The following is an 18,336-nucleotide window of genomic DNA, read 5'->3' on the forward strand; positions in this document are numbered from 1 at the left end:
TCTTTTATCACGTCAGTAAAATTGGTATTTAAAAATTCTTGTCTTGTTGAAGAAGAACCGTGCCAGATGTGCGTTGAGTCATACTTCCACATACAGAACAGTTATACTTGTGCTTTGGTTTAGTAGGTTTTATAGTTGCTGGGGACTTAATTAATTAATTGTGTTAACGAAAAATTTCATTTCATTCTTGTTGTTGTTCTTTGCAGTCAGATAGCGTAATAATACTAGTCAGGGCCAACCGATTACGAGACACAGCGTAATCGGACTTACAGCTACTAAATACAAAAAAAAAATATATTCAATCATATTTAATTAAGCCCCCATGCATCGTGTAGGCTGTAGTGTTGCACTTTTGTGTTGTTGTTGTTGATGATAATGGCAGGGCAGCTATAAAAGGAAACTGCTAGCATCACATAACATGTTCCTCTCGCATAAAAGAACTACTGCCTCAGCTAAAGTCCTCATCCTATGACAACATTAATGATACATCTGAGAGAAATTTTGAACTTAAACTAGGTCCTTTGGTACGATGTGTGGTGATAGTGAACTTTATGCCTCCATCTGTCTTTCCCTTGTCAGCCAAATTCTAATGATGGAAATTTCTTTCAGTTCCAGGATTTGAACCAGATAGCTCCTCACTAAACAGCACCACACACAGGAGCATTACCAAATGTGGTTATGGAGACCAGTATCTCTGATCCACTAATAAGCTGAATGAATAAAGCAGGTGACATATGTAACTGTAATTCACTCATAGCCATGATTTCCAAATAAAGCCTAATGTATAAGCTGAAACATACCAATACTGAAAATAGAAATCAATAACGTATAAGAATTTTATGCTATATAAAAAATTATAACTTGTATTTTATTGATTCTCAAATATATTTTAGTCATATTACAACAGTATGCTCAGTCTGTTTTCATTATTAATAATATTTGTTCCAAATATGAAAGAAAGTCACAACCAATGTGCTATCACAAAATAAAAGATTAAACTTTTCACAGAAAGTGTCATGTCAATTATATTATTTATGCACACCCCTGAATCGATTCCTTATGTATTCTTCCCATGCACACATACACAAATGGGGCAGATCAAGAGTATTGCATGCAGCACAACACAGGTGAAGCACTGTAAACTTAATATAAGACAAACTCACAACACAAGTCACACGTACAATAATTGTCTTACAATGACAGAAACCTCACGTGACATCTCTCAGGAATAACAACTGTTCACTTTAGCATGAGCAACAGAAATGCACACACACTTCATGTATATTTTAGTATGCTGTCAGACACTTCATTCACCAGTTCCTCTCTTAGCAGGGAATCTTGGACGCAGGAAATATCTTTTGGCCTTCAGCTTTTCAGCAATCCGAACACTTCGTCTAGGCTCACCTTCTCTCCGCTGAATCCAAATGTGGCGTGGCAAGCTAAAAGCAAAGGAAGCAACAAACCTAAATAGGCCTTTGTGGTCCCATGGCTCTCTGCTCCTCTTTACAATCGCTTTAGATTTTGTCGCTACTCCACTCAGTTCAGGTGACCGAGGATACAGTAATGACATTGAAAATTCAGGTAACTGCAGAGGAGAGTCTTGCCCCACAGCCTTAGGTGGAGATTGGACCTGATGCTCTGGTGATGAAAATTCCGGTAACTGCTGAGGAGAGTCTTGCCCTACCGCCATAGGTGGAGATTGGACCTGATGCCTCCCAGCAGGTGGACTAGCTGTGGGAGGCTGTGAGGAATTTGCTTGTGAAGATGGAGTAGTTGGGCTTGATGTTGAAGCTGATGACAGCTGTGTAGCTGATGTACTGTCATCTGAGACTTGATCCCTTTTTTTCTGCGTTGGGGATGGAATTGGTGAAACAAGCAGTTGCATAGATGGCTCTAGTGATTTATCACACACTGTAGTGATGGAAACAGATGGTACTGGCTGGTGCTCAGCTTGATCTAGAGGCAAGTCATTTGTCACTGCTGATGGTGCCGGCTGTACCAACGGTGAGTGTGGCAGTGCAAGCTGTATGGGCATAGGCTTGCCAGACAATGGCAGAGAGTTCGCGTTCTTGACTGCATGGTCCTTCGATACGGAAGTACATGATGGATTTGTCTTGATTGACGACTTTCGAGCAGATGACAAATCTGATCTCCCTGATGATGTGCTTGCTTGCACAGCTGGTGGTGATATTTGTGCGGTCTGTACATCAGGTCCTGGAGACTGTAGAGGGTTAGACTGTTTTTGTAACAAGTGTGGAGGTGATGCGTTTTGCTGTACATAAGCTGGAATTGGTTGCACAAGTAATGGTCGGTTTGCTTCAGGTGAGTTATACAGATCATTGGACAAAGTAGGAAGCTGTATAGATGGCGAGGATGCCTGTAAAGATGATCGTGCCACTTGTGGCTGCTCAGTGTGTCGCAGCTCATTTAGAGGCTGCGATTGTTCTGGAGGTTTATTGATAGTGGATGAAGTTGATTTTACTGTTGGGAAACACGATTCCCCAGGTGGAGACGACAGCCGTATTTGTGACTGTGCAGCTGGCAAAATTATTTGTTCAGATGGTATGCCCAGATGTTTAGGTGACGCTGCTGCCTCTGCGGGTGATGATGACAATTGCAAACCCTTAATGAGCACAACTCCCGATGGCCCAGACTGTGGTTGGTCAGTACATGACTGGTTTACTTCTTTCTGCTCCTGCAACTGGTCCCCATTTTGTGAATGTCTATTTTGTGCACCATCTTTTTCATCATTATTCGCGTCATGCATAATTTCTTTTCCTGCAGCAGCACATTCTGCATCACCGTTTTCTGAATTCTTTCGCACTGGTTCATTTTGCACAGCTTGGTAATCTATTGCCAGTAGTTCGTTTTGCACAGCTTCACCATCTTCTTGAAGTGGTTCATTTTTCAAAGGCTGGTAATCTATTGCCAATAGTTCATTTCGCACAGCCTCACCATCTTCTTCCAATGGTTCATTTTTCACAGCATGGTACTCTATTGCCAATAGTTCGTTTTGCACAGCTTGGCCATCTTGAATCTCGATGATTTTTGGTCGGTGGTTCTGTTCGAGCTCATCTTCATCAGACACATCACTGAACTCATATAGCACAATCTCCTCATGCAGGACGTTAGAACCTCCCTCACACATTTCAGGTTGCCAGACAGGGAATGCTAATGGGGTAACAGGTGGAGGGACTACTATGCTGTGCAAAACCACAAAACTTCCGTCTTCTCCAACCATTACTGCACTGGATTCGTGATATGACGGTCCCATTACCACAAATGAAGGATATCCTTGTGGTGGTATTTGCTGATATTGGTAGTTCTCCGTCATGTTAGGATCAGGACACGGTGTAGGAGGTCGCTGATTGCCATGGACGTCGTCCTTTAACTTATTAGAAACATTTGGCAGTTTTTTGGATGTCGGAAAATCAGCTGGATGGTCGTGATTGGAATCTTTTTCTGTTGCATGTACAGGTTCCACATCTCTCGGCACTATTTTTGGCAGTGATAAATCAGTTGGCTGATCATTTTCGAAAAATTCACCTCCACCACTGACTGTATTGCCAATCAGGGAAGGTGGCATGTAGCATACGGATCTGGACGATGTTTGGGTGCTGCTTCCAGCGATGGGAACGTCGAAGACAGAGCTATTGCGGGAAGAGTGTGCTCTGTTTAGATCATCCAGCGTCTGCAGCGGGCAACTGGCTTTTTCTGTACTAGGAAAAGGGGTAGCATACGTCGAATTTCGTGTACTGGGAGCAGAGCTCCCGGCCACTGGAGGAGGACCAGTCCATGCAGCTGACATCTCGGTGTCCTGTTGAGGTTGACCGTTTAGTATGGAGACGGTGGCGCGAAGTTGATTGCCGAACACAGACTCACTGGCACTGATGTTGAGCGGAGACGTTCCGCTGCCTTCCCCGTCGTCTGTGGTGGAATCTGGCTCCTGCGTCGACGCGTCTTCGGCGTCCTTGTCGCACCTGGGCGCCCGCCACCTGCTGCGGTAGGCCAGAACTCCAGTGTCGTCCGCTCCAAAGTCGCGGGCCTCCGAGGGCCACTCGTTGCCCGCCGTCTCGCGGAACAACAACAACAGCTCGTCGAAGCCCTCCTCCTTGTTTGAAGGGACCGCGTCGAATCTGGATCCCAGCATAGGCGATGTATGTCCTAAAACGCCAAACATGAAAAGCATATTAATGATACACTTTGGTATACTGACACGACAACTGATGTTAAGATGCGGCTACACGATGCCTTTTTTCTGTTCAGCTTTGCGCATGCGTTTACATTTCCACCAGCGCAAATACGAATAAGCATTTGTTAGAATTCGAAAGGGTGCCCCCCCAGGTTAGATGGCGGTCTCTCGCGCTGTTTAGCAGACGACGGGGTACTGGGGGCCATTTGTGTTGAGTTGTGTGTTGAGGTTACTCTTTAAGGTGATTTATGTGCAATGTCTGTTGACTCCAAAGACAGCACGCTGAAATTTATAGATGATAAGAGATAAAAGGAAGTCATACTAAAAGCGACTCCTCAAAATTTTTAAAATAAATATTTGAGATGTGATACCTTCAGCATCTAGTATTATATAAGAAATATGCTATCATATTACTGTATATAAGAAATGTCCCATCATATTACTGTAAAGAATAAGATAAGTCTCGAAGCAGTAAATATGAGAAGAAGCACACTATAAATGTGTGAGAAGTGTGTAAGAAAACTGTTGACTGTTGGAGACTTAACAGCACAGCTCTTAAGGGCCGTGACATCTGAACGAAAGAAAAGAAGGGGTATGTGCAACTCCTCAACAAATAACTACAAATTGAAATGATGCAAAAAATACAAAACTGGAAAATGCAGCCTCTATTCTAGTGGGTTCTGGGGTTTGTGACCCTCCCCAATTCGTTGAATCCGAGGATAGCAACATATATATAATAATGTATGATCAAATTTGTTTAAATAACTTTTTTACAAAATAAAATACAGATGACGTATTGGAAGTCTATTAGACTTTACGTAACAACTAGGAATCTTCGTTGAGTATTTCTCAGTTTCAGAAATAATCACTGAAATGCCTCGTTTTCAAATGCGAAATAAATAGTTCAAATTGGTATGTAAGTCGCCAGTTACCAGCTAATTACATGTTATTGCCAGCATTTTTGCTGCCCCAGTCAGAAAATTTCAAATCTCGTTGTGACTTCACTAAATTTTGAAGGAAAATTTGGCCGTCATTTGGTATTTCTCGTACTTCTGTTATTTAGATAATTTTCTTATCCACAGTCCCTTTGTGTTTTCTTTTTCTGTTGCCATTTAATCACACGAAATAGAGGACAAACGTCCGAGCAAAGAAGTGGATGCATAGCAGGCTGCTTGCGCAATAATGCAACGTGTGCACACGAGAACGCGCTTGCAAATGTGCGTTCTTTCCCACTAATTTTTATGCATGGTCTCTGTTCTGGTAGATGGTCCACAAGTTTCTGCAAGTGTATCATATCCAACTGCAGCCACTCATCTATAATTAGATCCCATGAAGTTACCAAATTGTGGGGTGGCTGACAAGTTGCAGCGCGGGATTAGCCGAGCGGTCTTCGGCGCTGCAGTCATGGACTGTGTGGCTGGTCCCGGGGGAGGTTCGAGTCCTCCCTCGGGCATGGATGTGTGTATTTGTCCTTAGGATAATTTAGGTTAAGTAGTGTGTAAGCTTAGGGACTGATGACCTTAGCAGTTAAATCCCATAAGATTTCACACACATTTGAACATTTTTTTTGAGCTGACAAGTTACATCCGTTGTTTCAAATGACCCCATGCATTTCCTGTGCGATTCAGATTGGATGATTTAGCGGGCCAGTAGCACTAACATTGTTCACTGAAATTAATAGAGTTATAAAAATTCTAAAAATACAAAAGCTCATGAGATGTTGACAGAATTTCAAACAGAATTCTGAAAACTTAATAGATAATTTCCTCAGTGGTGTGTGAAATGCACCACTGACACAGATAATTTTTTCAGAAAGGTTAAAATATACAGCTGTTAAACCTATTCGTAAGACAGGTGATAAGACAGTCTTAAAAACATTTATCGTCCAGTTACCTTACCGACAATTTTATTCCAAACTGTTCGAAAAAGTAATGTAAGGAAGAGAAATCTCACTCTTAATCAGATAAAATTTACTTAGCACATCACAATTTGGATTCCAGAAAGGTAGCTCGACTGACAACGCTCTTTATATATGACTCATCAAACAGTACATCACTCATCAAACAGTACACACCTTAAAAAATGAAATATCGCCAGTGGTATTTTTTGCGATCTTCCCAAGGCGTTTGGCTTCGCTGATAACGTTACTACCTCGGAAAAACAATAGTTTTATGTGATTTCTTCATACACTACTGGTGTGCATGATACTCAAGCAGAATTGGTGTTTTTTGCAGACGATATTAGTGTTATAATAAATCCATTTAGAGAGAAAGCAGTAGAAAGGATTGGAAATGACGTGTTCCAAAGAATTATTAAGTGGTTCTCAGAAAATGGACGCTCCCTAAAGATTGAAAAAGTACTCTATATTCAGTCCTGAACAACAAATATTCATACCGACAAGCAATGTCTTCGAAACTGCACCACTGATATTATGAATTGTACAACTAAAGACTTTCTCAGCTGTAGCAAGGGATATACAAATTTCGTCAGTATGACCAATACTTATTTTAAGACATTAGCAATCAAACTTGAGCCATTAGTACATATTTATTATGTAAAGTGTTAGCCTGCTTTTGAACTTAAGCTACACAGTAGTAGTGGAGCAAGGGGGCTCCCGCCCCAAATCCAATAAGGCGACCGTGACGCAAGTACTCGGTGTTACATGACGTCAACTGATGACGCGATTGACGTCAGCTGATGACGCGAGTACCGTTATCCAAACATGGCTGGAAGATAGGTCAACTGGGCTACATCCACTAACCCAAGTCACTCCATCCTACGAACTCACGAGAAGTTCGAATTTTTGGCACGAAGGTAGGTCAGTTGAGCTACCTAAACTGACCTAAGAAAATGGTGGGAAAGAAAGGGCACTTGGACTACCTCCACTAACCTGTCACATCGTCCTAGGAACTGGCAGGAAGTTTGAATTTTGATGGGGAGATAGGTCAATTGGGCTACCTCTACTAAGCTAAGGAAATAGCGGCAAAGAAACGGTACTCAGGATACCTGTACTAACCTAAGTCACCTCCTCCTAGGAACTGGACGTAAGTCTTTCTTTAAACAATTACAAGCAGTACCACCATCAATTTTACTAGCCATCCTCTTGGAAAATTTTGTTGAGCAGAGTTGCTATGCAAAGGGGTTCGCTACGCTTTCGACTACCTAGTTTCAACTACTTTTCAAGGTTATCCAACCACATTTCCTACATACATCGAGGGACGTATGTAACCTTGTTTATTACGCTGATACAAAACACTCACCCTGCCGGCGGTCTGGAGGGAGGGAAAATAGTTGTTAAAAACGAATCTGCATGTTCTGGGCTGCTGGAGAGAGGAAGGGGTGCACTTTATTTATTTTTTGGGTAATTTATTTAGCTACTAATTTCTCCTAATTTATTCATTACGCTCTTGCAAAACACTCACCCTAACATGCTTGGAGTCACAATATCCAGTTTACCGATCTCGAAAGTACTCCTAAATAACGCATTACGCTGATGTTCAGAGACGCAAACAACTTGTAAATTACGAGGTCGTGCAGTGGCTAGCACACTAGAGTCACATTCGGAAGACGCTGACAACGTTTAAACACCTGAAAATAATTCAACGCACAAACACTCAGTGCAAGTGAAACTTATCAACCACTCGAACTCTGATTCTACTGGGTGGAAAACTTAACGCCTGGAAACTCTCCAGATGCGGAAACTGACCCAAATGCTCATCCTAATTACATAATTAATCACAAAGGTCGGTCCTGATTACACAACTATATGCATAGCGCTGCATAAGGACGGCTTAAAATCGCAAAAACTAACTATACAACTCACCTTATCATGCTTTAATTACACAACTACATGCATAGCACTCCACAAGACCCGCAATACTTCGCAGAAAACTGACAAATCGTTTTCTCCTGTTTGGGAAAGAAATTATACAGTTCGAAACCAGCGACAGAAACTCTCAAACTCTACACTACATCTACAAGCTATGGGGAAAATATTCGACTCACTAGATCCTGCAGTTCGACTGAGACGAGTTCAAAAAAGTCTATTAGCTCCAAGCATATACCATCTGTCCCTGTTTGACGTCAGAGTTCACTACACCCGCCTACTAAAAAACTACCCTAACCGGAGCCAGTGGGAGATCCCTGTCCGAAAAGACTGCCTTCTCATCCATATACAATCACAAACTACGTGATCGAGCTACTACGCTAACAGTCTCGTGGTACCTGCCTCCCCGAAATGCCTCGCCGCGAAAGACCCGCTTTCCCCTTCAAGTGCATCCTGTTCGTCCCTAATACCTACGAAACATAGCTAGCACAGCCCCACAACGGCTCGCGTTCACAGGCTTTGTTTTTACGTCACGTAGTACGCTCGAGCAGAGCCGGACGAGAGTCACCGTTCAGCGTTCGATTATTATTATTATTTATTTAACAACAACTTCGCTCCTATGATAAAGCAAAACATTTCCGATCACAATAAATGTCCTAGGAAATTACCCAAAAAATAAATAAATTGCACTCCTTCCTCTCTCCAGCAGCCCAGAACATGCAGATTCGTTTTCAACACCTATTTTCCCTCCCTCCAGACCGCCGGCAGGGTGAGTGTTCGTGATAAACCTTTTGCATTTCCTTTATGTTATCGTCTTCTTTAAAGGCAAAGAGAGAAAATGAAGCGGTAGCACATCATAGAGTCTATGCCTACCGTCATGCATTTCTTACTTTCAGTTGTTAAAAAACAGAGGATTTTTTCTGGTACCAGTAGGAGGAAGGAAGGATTCGCGCTCAGCTAGTGAACGAGTGAGAAGCATGCCATTTTTGGCGAGTAATTGTAGACCGCCATTTTGGGGTCGCTATGAATAAGTGAGGAGTATGTATTTCATATGTGCACCGTTTAGAAAAATACGGTATTGTTTTATTAACAGAAAGGTCGTGTGAGTTGTTATTTCAAATAGTGCAATATTTACAAGAACTGAAGCCCACCTGTGTACTTTGGAAAATTACGAAGATCCGATAAGCTTGATGGGAACACGGTCAAGACTTCAAAGGTGATCACGGCGACCAAACGTAGCATTATAAAGAATGGTAAGCACAAATCTACAGCGGAGAAAGAAACTACTTCACCCTGCAAAATAATATGAACTAATACGAACTTATTTCCAGGCATAGCTCAGCTTATTGTGCTTGTCATTCATGCCGAAAAATTAATCTCATTAATTCAATACATTTTAAAAAGCCTCGCATTTCAACATTTTATTATCATCTATTCCATTATTTTATTATATTATAAAGTGGCGACAGGTGACAGGCACGATACGTAGTGGGCAAAACTGTGAGTACTAGTATTTTTAGGAAAATGAATATACATGTATGTTAACAATTTCTTTATGTTCCATGTACGCTGATGATGTGTCGGAGACGGTGATGTGATACTGAAGAAATACTATAAAAAGGAAATAATAAATAAATTAGAAGGAAGAAGGCGACAATATCAAGAGCACACAACAAAGCGCAATAGAGGAAGTACCATTTACAAGACAACAATCAGTTAGGACCGCGCAATGCATATAGAGAATGCGTTCCCAGTAGACCTATTAGAAGGCCCATCCACCTATTTCCTAAAATCCAGAACCTAAAGCTTCAGAGATTAACGCTATTGTAGTCAAGTAGAGATAATGACATTTCTTTATTAGTACGGAAAATATATTGATTGAAGAACAGTTGAGACTACAATTACATACAACTGTATATGCATTTTTTCGCGTGAGAAGTAGCCCGGAAGTAAAATCTTAAAAAAGAAAATTTTTATTTTGATAACTGCAGTGGTATAAGGATTTCTATAATGGAGGATCAAAACAATAAGGAAATGTCATTCGAAAATCAAATGCCAATGTAGTGGATGTTCATGTGCAAAATGCAACCATGAGTGGTTTGGAACCGTTTAGCGGTGATTATTTGGATGCTGGACGCGACATGCCATTGTTGCATTCGACGCCCGTGAATACAGAACATTTAATTACAAGCAATACGTTAATTACAGTAGATGTAACTAATGGCACCTCGAGGCAAGAGAATATTTTAAATGAGAGCAGTACGCGTAGTACGGACGCAGATGCTGACAGGCGTAGGCCGGAAGCGAATATGGAAGACATGCAAGCCTTATTTCGAGCCTTAACAGAATCCATACAAACAAGCATGAATGCAATGAAAGCAGACATAAACTCAAAAATGTCGGGTTTAGAGACTAAAATCCCAAGTTTACAAACGATACAAGCAGACATGACTAATATGAAAGCAGACATGACTAATATGAAAGCAGACATGACCACAGTAAAGTCCGAGATCGAGAAGGTTAATACAAACTCGACACACATTTCAGACGAGGTAAAAAAATTTGCGCACAGAACTCAACAGTCTGGACACGAAGTTCACACAGCAGATTTCACAAATCTCCACGGAGGTGGATAGGAAAATTAATGAACAAGTACAAATTTCGGTTCAAGATATGGGTGAGAAATTAAAAGGCATAATGGGCGAAAAATTTGAAACACTAACACACACGTATCGACAGGAGCTATCCGGAATTAGAGAAACCCAAGAGAATTTACACGCAATGCAAAAGAATACGCAGGTCAACTTAGACAATATACAATCAGAAGTAGCGAAACTACATTCTTTCTTGACGACCTGCCAGAAAATGTAGAAAAAATCACATTGGAGGTAGGATTACTCAAGTTAGAACACAAGAGGATCAACTCAGACATTGTGCAGCTTTATGAATCGGTAAAGAGCAATGCAAAGGACGAAAATACAACGTTCGCAGAAAAATGCGTACGTGAACAGCGTACCTATGTGGAAGCGGTAAAGGAAATAATTGGGGACAAAGAAGAAGAATTCTTAAAACGCGTAGGACATGATATCAGACAGTTAGAACAACGGTTAAGAGACGAAATAGTTAACCGCCTGGGGCGGTAAGCGGAGCGATAAACAGCCATCCGCCAATGGGAGAAATCAGTGGCGCGCACAACAGTGCCCAACCCACGCTGCGCGACCGCATGTCGACGGGCGACGCGAGCAGCGGGCAAAACTTTGCTGAAACAAATATACCATCACCGCAGGGAAATGCTTTTCCGCCGTGCTGGACAGCGTTGTTAATGGATGAGAGCTTAATAAAACATCGACAGTTTCCCGTATTCTCAAATGAGAAAAAGCGAACGCACCCGGTAGTGTTTGTCCGAGCCTTCAGAAATGTACTGCCCAGGACTTGTACAGAAGCTCAAAAGATTAAATATGTAGTAGGACACACCGAGGGTGATGCCCTCTTGTGGGCTACGGAGATGTCAGAACTTTGCGAGACATATGATCAGTTTGAGAATGCATTTTTAGATAAATACTGGTCAACAGCTATCCAGAAGAGGTTAAGACGAGAGGTATTTAACCCAGTACCATATCGTTCAAAATTCGGGGGGCTAAGATGCTATTTTGAAAAATACCTAAACAAGACCCGTTACTGGAATAATCCGATATCTCATGTCGATGTACTGAAAATCTTAAAGAACAAGTTACCTGCAAATGTTGGGGAAAAATTAATAACTGTTCCCGAATATGATCTCGAGTATTTTCTTTCAGCGCTCGACTCAATAGATCTGATTCATGAGGATGGGCAAGCCACGCCTAGTTATCGTAACGGTAATGGGCACAACCCAAACGGGAAGAACTATGGTAACGGCAATGGCTTTGGAAATTATAACGGTCGTGTGCGTATGAATGAATGGCATCCGTATGCACCGTCGTGCCACAACGGAAATCCGTACAATCGGTCTACCCATCAGCCACAGAGTGACCGAGGGTACGAAACTAAATATCAGCCCCATAGGTACGGTAATGGCAGAGACAATAGAAATTCGAGGGAAAACTTCGATAATAGGCGACAAGGAAATGCAAACTACCAGGAACGGAATATGCAACACCGGGATCCGAGAGATAACAAAATGGTTCAAATGGGTCTGAGCACTATGGGACTTAACAGCTGTGGTCATCAGTCCCCTAGAACTTAGAACTACTTAAACCTAACTAACCTAAGGACATCACACACATCCATGCCCGAGGCAGGATTCGAATCTGCGACCGTAGCAGTCACACGGTTCCGGACTGCGCGCCTAAAACCGCGAGACCACCGCGGCCGGCCGAGAGATAACAGGCAGCCCGTACAGTCACATCGAAACAACCGGGACACGAACTGGCGAGCACGCGAACATACGGTAAACATAGCAGAAGTGACGGCAGAAAATGAAACAATACCTTTACCGGCCCCAGGAAATAATAATCGAGCGTGACTAAAGGAAGAAGGTAATGAACTGTCAGTGTGCCACAGTACTAATATGAGCGACTTAAACACTAAAACGAACAGGAACGGAAAGGAGGAAGCAGACACTGAAACAAATCTACACATACAGCATATCCGGAATCTATTTTTAAGGTATGATAAGGACGCAGAAATGAAAGAAGACTTGTTTATCGAAGAGAAAGAAACAACACGCAAGGTAAGTGAAATTATTCAAACAACAATAAAGGTAAAGGTGGGAAACATATACTTACTAGTTGTTTTGGATACTGGCGCGTCGACAAGCCCAATGTCTACTAGCTTGTTCAAAGAGATAGCGAGGGAAGTAAATGTTCCCACACTACCTGTAGAGAACTGTAAGATCGTAACAGCGATGGGAAGTAAATCTAAAGTTATAAAATTACAGGCCAGCATACCCATTAGCATATGTGGTGTAATTTTGCAGTGTACTTTCTTGTTGGTAGACAAACTTATAGTGAATGTATACTTGGTATGGAGGTGTTCAGAAGATATCGGATAAAAATAGATATCGGCAGCGGGGAATGCCAATTTCATGTAGGGGAGCGCACACTGACTGTGGACTTAATAAGAACTACAATGACAAATCAGATTAGGCCGATACCAGACATTAATGTTAAACTTGTCTACCCTCAATCCTTAATGGCAAAGGAGATTGAACTTGATGACTCTGGTAGGGAGATCCTCGATGAGCAAATCGTAGACAGTAAAATAAGTCAATCCACTTGTCTTAACAATGAACAGCTAAGTGAACTGACGAAATTACTCTTCAAATATCATAACATTTTTCGTAAACAACCTAGTGTTATTAAGGGATATGAGTATAAAATGGAAGTATACCCGCATGAAACATATTGCAGAACGTCATATGGCACCCCTTGGGCAAAGAAAGAGGCAGTAAGAAAAGAAATAGAGCGTATGATTAGGTGGAGGGCTATTGAAACATCGCACTCACCTTACTGCAGTCCAATTCTCGCAGTTGGTAAAACTGACGGAACGGTGCGGTTGGTGTTAGACGTGAGGAAAATAAACAAAATCATCGTTCCTATAAGAACAAGGCCAGAGAATCTAGAAGAGCAGCTATTAAAGTTTCATGGCGTTAAGTATTTAACATCCCTTGATTTGAAAGCTTCGTACTGGCAAATTTTATTACATGAAGAGAGTAGAAAGTATACAGCTTTCATAAATGCCGGGAGGAGCTACCAATTTAGGGTGCTGCCTTTCGGATTAAATGTGAGCGCTGGTGTATTTATTGAAGCATTAGACAGGGTACTTGGACCGGAACTGCTTAGCCAGGTTACACTCTACGTTGATGATCTATTAATTGCAACTCAAACATGGGATGAACATGTAAGTATTTTGGAAAGGATTTTTCAAAAATTTGATGAATACAACGCCACAGTTAACTTTAAAAAGTCTGAATTCGGAAAGGAAAAAATAAAATTCTTAGGGCATATTATTTCACCAGTAGGAATTCTACCTGACCCCAGTAAACCAGATGCGATACGGAACTTCCCAACACCTTATACTAAGAAACAATTAAAAGGTTTTCTAGGAATGGCCTCGTTTTTCAGGAAGTTTCTGCCACAACAATTGTTGAACAGTAGTTCACTATTAAACTTACTGCGTAAAAACGAGAGTTGGTTGTGGACTAAAGAATGTGAAAATGATTTTCAGCAGATTAAGCAGGCGCTGATTAACGCGCCTATCCTGAAACACCCAAATATGGAATTGGATTTTTGTTTAAGCACCGATGCTAGTTATCAGGGGCTCGGTGCGTGCCTGTTTCAAATAATAATAAAGGATGGTAAGGAAGAAGTCAATGTAATCAGTTTTGCCAGTAGAACCCTCACAGAATGTGAAAGATCTTATTCCGTAACTGAGCTAGAAGTGTTAACAGTAGTTTGGGCGTTTCGTAAATTTCAGTATTACCTTTGGGGAAAACATACCAAAGTTTACTGTGATCATCAAGCTTTGTCCTTTCTTCTGACGTGCAAGTTGTTACATAAGAGAATAGCGAGGTGGTGCATGTGTGTCCAAGAGTTTGATTTTGAGATAGTGTACATAAAAGGGGAACAGAATGTTTTGGCAGATGCACTATCACGGTTACCTCACGGTCTTACCGATTTCCACGAGTTAGAGGAACAAACATCAGACTTCAAGGTGCTTTTAATAAATGATGCAACTTTTAAACCATATTATATTAAAATGTGCAAAAACATGCAACGTTTACAGGAGAAGACCCGAGATGGAGCAAGGTAAGGAAAAATTTGCAGGCTAGAACACACGAACGTTTAGAGCAGTATTACATTATACATTATGGCGTCCTCTTTCACAGAAGAGATCGAGGAATGGATAAGTGGTGTGTGTGCATACCTCAGGAATACGTGGAAAACTTAATTCAACACACGCACCGCACATGGGGGCACTATGGAGTGCCAAAGTGTGCCGCCAAAATTTCTACGTATTGTTATTTCCCTAATATGAGGCGACGTATAGAGCAAGTAATCAGACGCTGTGCGGTGTATCAAAAGGTCAAACATCAGAATAGGACATGTCTTAACGTACTAAACCCAATAATACCAAAGCAACCAAGAGATCTTGTATCTATTGACGCCGCAGGACCTTATCCCCAAGCCCGCGGTGGAGTTAAATACATCGTAGCCCTGTATGATGTTTTTAGTAAGTATCTCCAGCTGTACGCAGTCAAAACTGTTAGGTCAGGGCCAATTATAAGGCGAATTCTGGAAGACTACATACCAGGCATTGGGAAACCCCAAGCAGTCCTAACTGATAACGCCTCAAATTTTACATGTGACCAATGGAAATCATTTTTAAAATCACAAAACATACGTCATATTTTAGTATCCAAGTTCCACCCGGAAGCAAGTCCCGTCGAACGGTGCTCCCGTGAATTTAATAGGTTTATCCGCACATATATACCACAGAACCAAAGGAAATGGATAGAATACTTGAGTCCGTTTCAGCACATAGTAAATCACCTACCACACACATCAACAGGGCACACACCGGCCGAGCTAATGTTTGAAAAGGTGGAACTAGATGAATGGGCAAAACCGATACCTAAATTACGGCACAAAGACGTAGTCTTAGATGAGAAAGTACGGCGAGCGCTAATAACATTGGAAGAGCAAGCTCAAATAAGGAAAGGAATTTACGACAGGAAATTGAAAAACGTAACAGAATTCCAGATTGGACAGGAGGTACTACTAAGAACGCATCCGAAATCGAAATTAAAGGCATTGAATAAAAAATGGCAGTTGTTATATGTTGGTCCGTATATCATTGTTGACAAGCCACATCCGGGGTGCTACTTGATAGGAAATATAAAAAATGGTAAAATAAAAGGCATGTATCCACATAAAGATTTGCGGAAATTTATTAAATGAAAATTCAAATCTCATTCTGTCCTTATCTGTTGCATCAGTAAAGCGCAAGAAGGTAGGAGGTTTGTCGCTCTTTGACGAATAAACCGACTGGCGCTCGGTTCCTCTCCAGCTAGGCGGTACAATATTTATATTTCCGGTGCCCTTTCCCTCTTCTACTATCCTGCTTAGTCAATAAGGAATGTTCAATTTTCTTTTACCATCTAACATGCAGAGAGTGAGATGCAGCCTAGTGAAAATAAATTTTCCTTGTGTTTTGATATTGTACTTTCTTAAGACTTAATTCACAGCGCGCGAGCTTTAAGCGAGAGGCTTGAGCGATGAGGTATACTGAGCCGTGCTGCCGCGCTTAAAGCAGAGCGTACTTCAACAATTATATACGAAGCGGCTAACAGCTGATCGTAGGGGCCAAGTAGGCAAAAAGCAAGGTTGAGTTCAGTGTCCCCTGTACGATGCGCAAAGACACACTGCGCACAGCGACGGAAACCATTCTAGAATTTAAGCGAATCAGCATCCACACCGCCCAACCAGCTGGACAAAACGGAAGCGACACGAAGTGGGGTACCTATCAGCTAGTTAATCTGACGTAGATGAGCAACACAAACTAAACGAATAGAGACATTTATTCCTAAGTCGACGACTATACTGTAAAGAGCACTAATTTTAAGAGTATATCAGTAAGTTAAGCATATGCAGCTTTAAGAAAGTGAGCGCATTGACGCAAGTAAAATATAAGGATAGTAGAATATGCTATATTTGTGAACTTAACACAATCCATTGAACGTACATAGTAATACTTATTTCTCAGTATTCAACGTAAGAGAGAATAAACACAGGAAATGACCTATCCGACTATATACGACCTATCCGACTATATACAACAGGATTAAGACAAGTTGAAAAGGGAAGTAACAACATGTACACTTGAAAGAACGCGATTAGCACATAACTTAAGAACTAAGCGACTTACATAGAACACATAAGTGAGCGACGATGTGAAAGGTAGAATGAGATATAGACATAGAGAAATGCGTGTGACTGAGACGTAAACTATAAAATTACATATCGTACAAGATTTAGCGAGAGGAGCAGTTGTAAACTTATAGAACTACACTTCTTTACAGACAACATTAGAAGTAGTGAGCTTAATGTACAGGGAGAATACATATCCACAAATTTGTTATTACAGAACTCACCTATGTTATTTGCTATTAATTACACGATACCTTATAGTATAAGCAGCAAACTAAAGCTGTAAACATGAATTGAACAACACGCGGGAGATAAGCTAAGTAAATACAAAAACCAACCAATACGCACACAACTTAATTACATGAACTTAAAACAAAAGAACTGAGGTAAGTACTGTATGTTTACAAAAGCGATATGGAGAAATAAATGAAATTTCACTGCTGGATAATATTTTGAAGTAGAGAGAGTGAAAGGTTTTATTAGATTCGATTGAAGGTATTAATTAGTTAATCTACGTTTGTGGTGACGTACCGTGCATGGAGTGAATCTAGGAAGAGAATGAAAGTGTATTAGAGTAATACGAGTTTATTTATATTTGAGGGAAGAAATAAATAGGGCGGTGGCTCTAGTGTAAGAACCCTGTAAGTAGTACATGGGTATAAATGACGATTTATGTGGAAGATTTATAATGAATAATTATATGGGTATACGGGGATGAACATGAAGATTAATATTACAAGAGTACCTAGGAAAGGACCACGAAGCCGACGTAAGAAAGAATACACTATATTGTTTTATGTCTTAGAATGAATGGTTGTATGAGTGTGTAAAGCAAAGTATGATGATACATGTACGGTAAGTAATTATGAAAACGAACATCACGAAGAAGCAGTGAGGAGTATAGAAGAAACAGTGAAGTCGATAGTAACAATGGTACATGATAACATTTAAAACACACCACAGCACAGTGATTTGCTACACAGACGTCAGAATGTAAAACAACCTAGTATGAAAAATATTTCCTTAGAGACTAACTGTTACAGCTCGAGAAACTATAAGGTTAATATAAATGAAAATATGATACACGATTCGTAATGAGGAATGAACACAAAATGCAGTGAAACAATGTTTTCTACACAGAGTTCTTGACGCACGCAGGAGCGAAAGCATTACTTTATCATAAGCGCGTTCTTATTTAGTGGTAATGAATTATGAGTGGAATTGCACATGACAAAAATACGGTAAAATTATCGGTTACACATCACAAAGGTAAACATGTACGTGTCGTCGCATCAATAAGGCAGAAATATGGCTTGAAATACGTGTTTACGAATGTGGAATATTATGACGATTGCCGGCCGCAGTGGCCGTGCGGTTAAAGGCGCTGCAGTCTGGAACCGCAAGACCGC

At 41.1% G+C, this 18,336-nt stretch overlaps 1 protein-coding gene across 1 annotated transcript in view; it reads right to left on the reverse strand.

The window, feature by feature from the left end:
• Nucleotides 1-900: 900 nt before the first annotated feature.
• Nucleotides 901-18,336, reverse strand: part of LOC126457740 (uncharacterized) — a 215,849-nt gene continuing 198,413 nt past the window's right edge. The window contains exon 3 of the mRNA XM_050094285.1: nt 901-4,164. Coding sequence (XP_049950242.1) covers nt 1,307-4,150 — 2,844 coding nt within the window. The 5' untranslated portion in view covers nt 4,151-4,164 and the 3' untranslated portion in view covers nt 901-1,306. The remainder of the gene's footprint in view (nt 4,165-18,336) is intronic.

This window comes from Schistocerca serialis, chromosome 2, assembly GCF_023864345.2.
Source record: "Schistocerca serialis cubense isolate TAMUIC-IGC-003099 chromosome 2, iqSchSeri2.2, whole genome shotgun sequence".
Classification (NCBI taxonomy): domain Eukaryota; kingdom Metazoa; phylum Arthropoda; class Insecta; order Orthoptera; family Acrididae; genus Schistocerca; species Schistocerca serialis.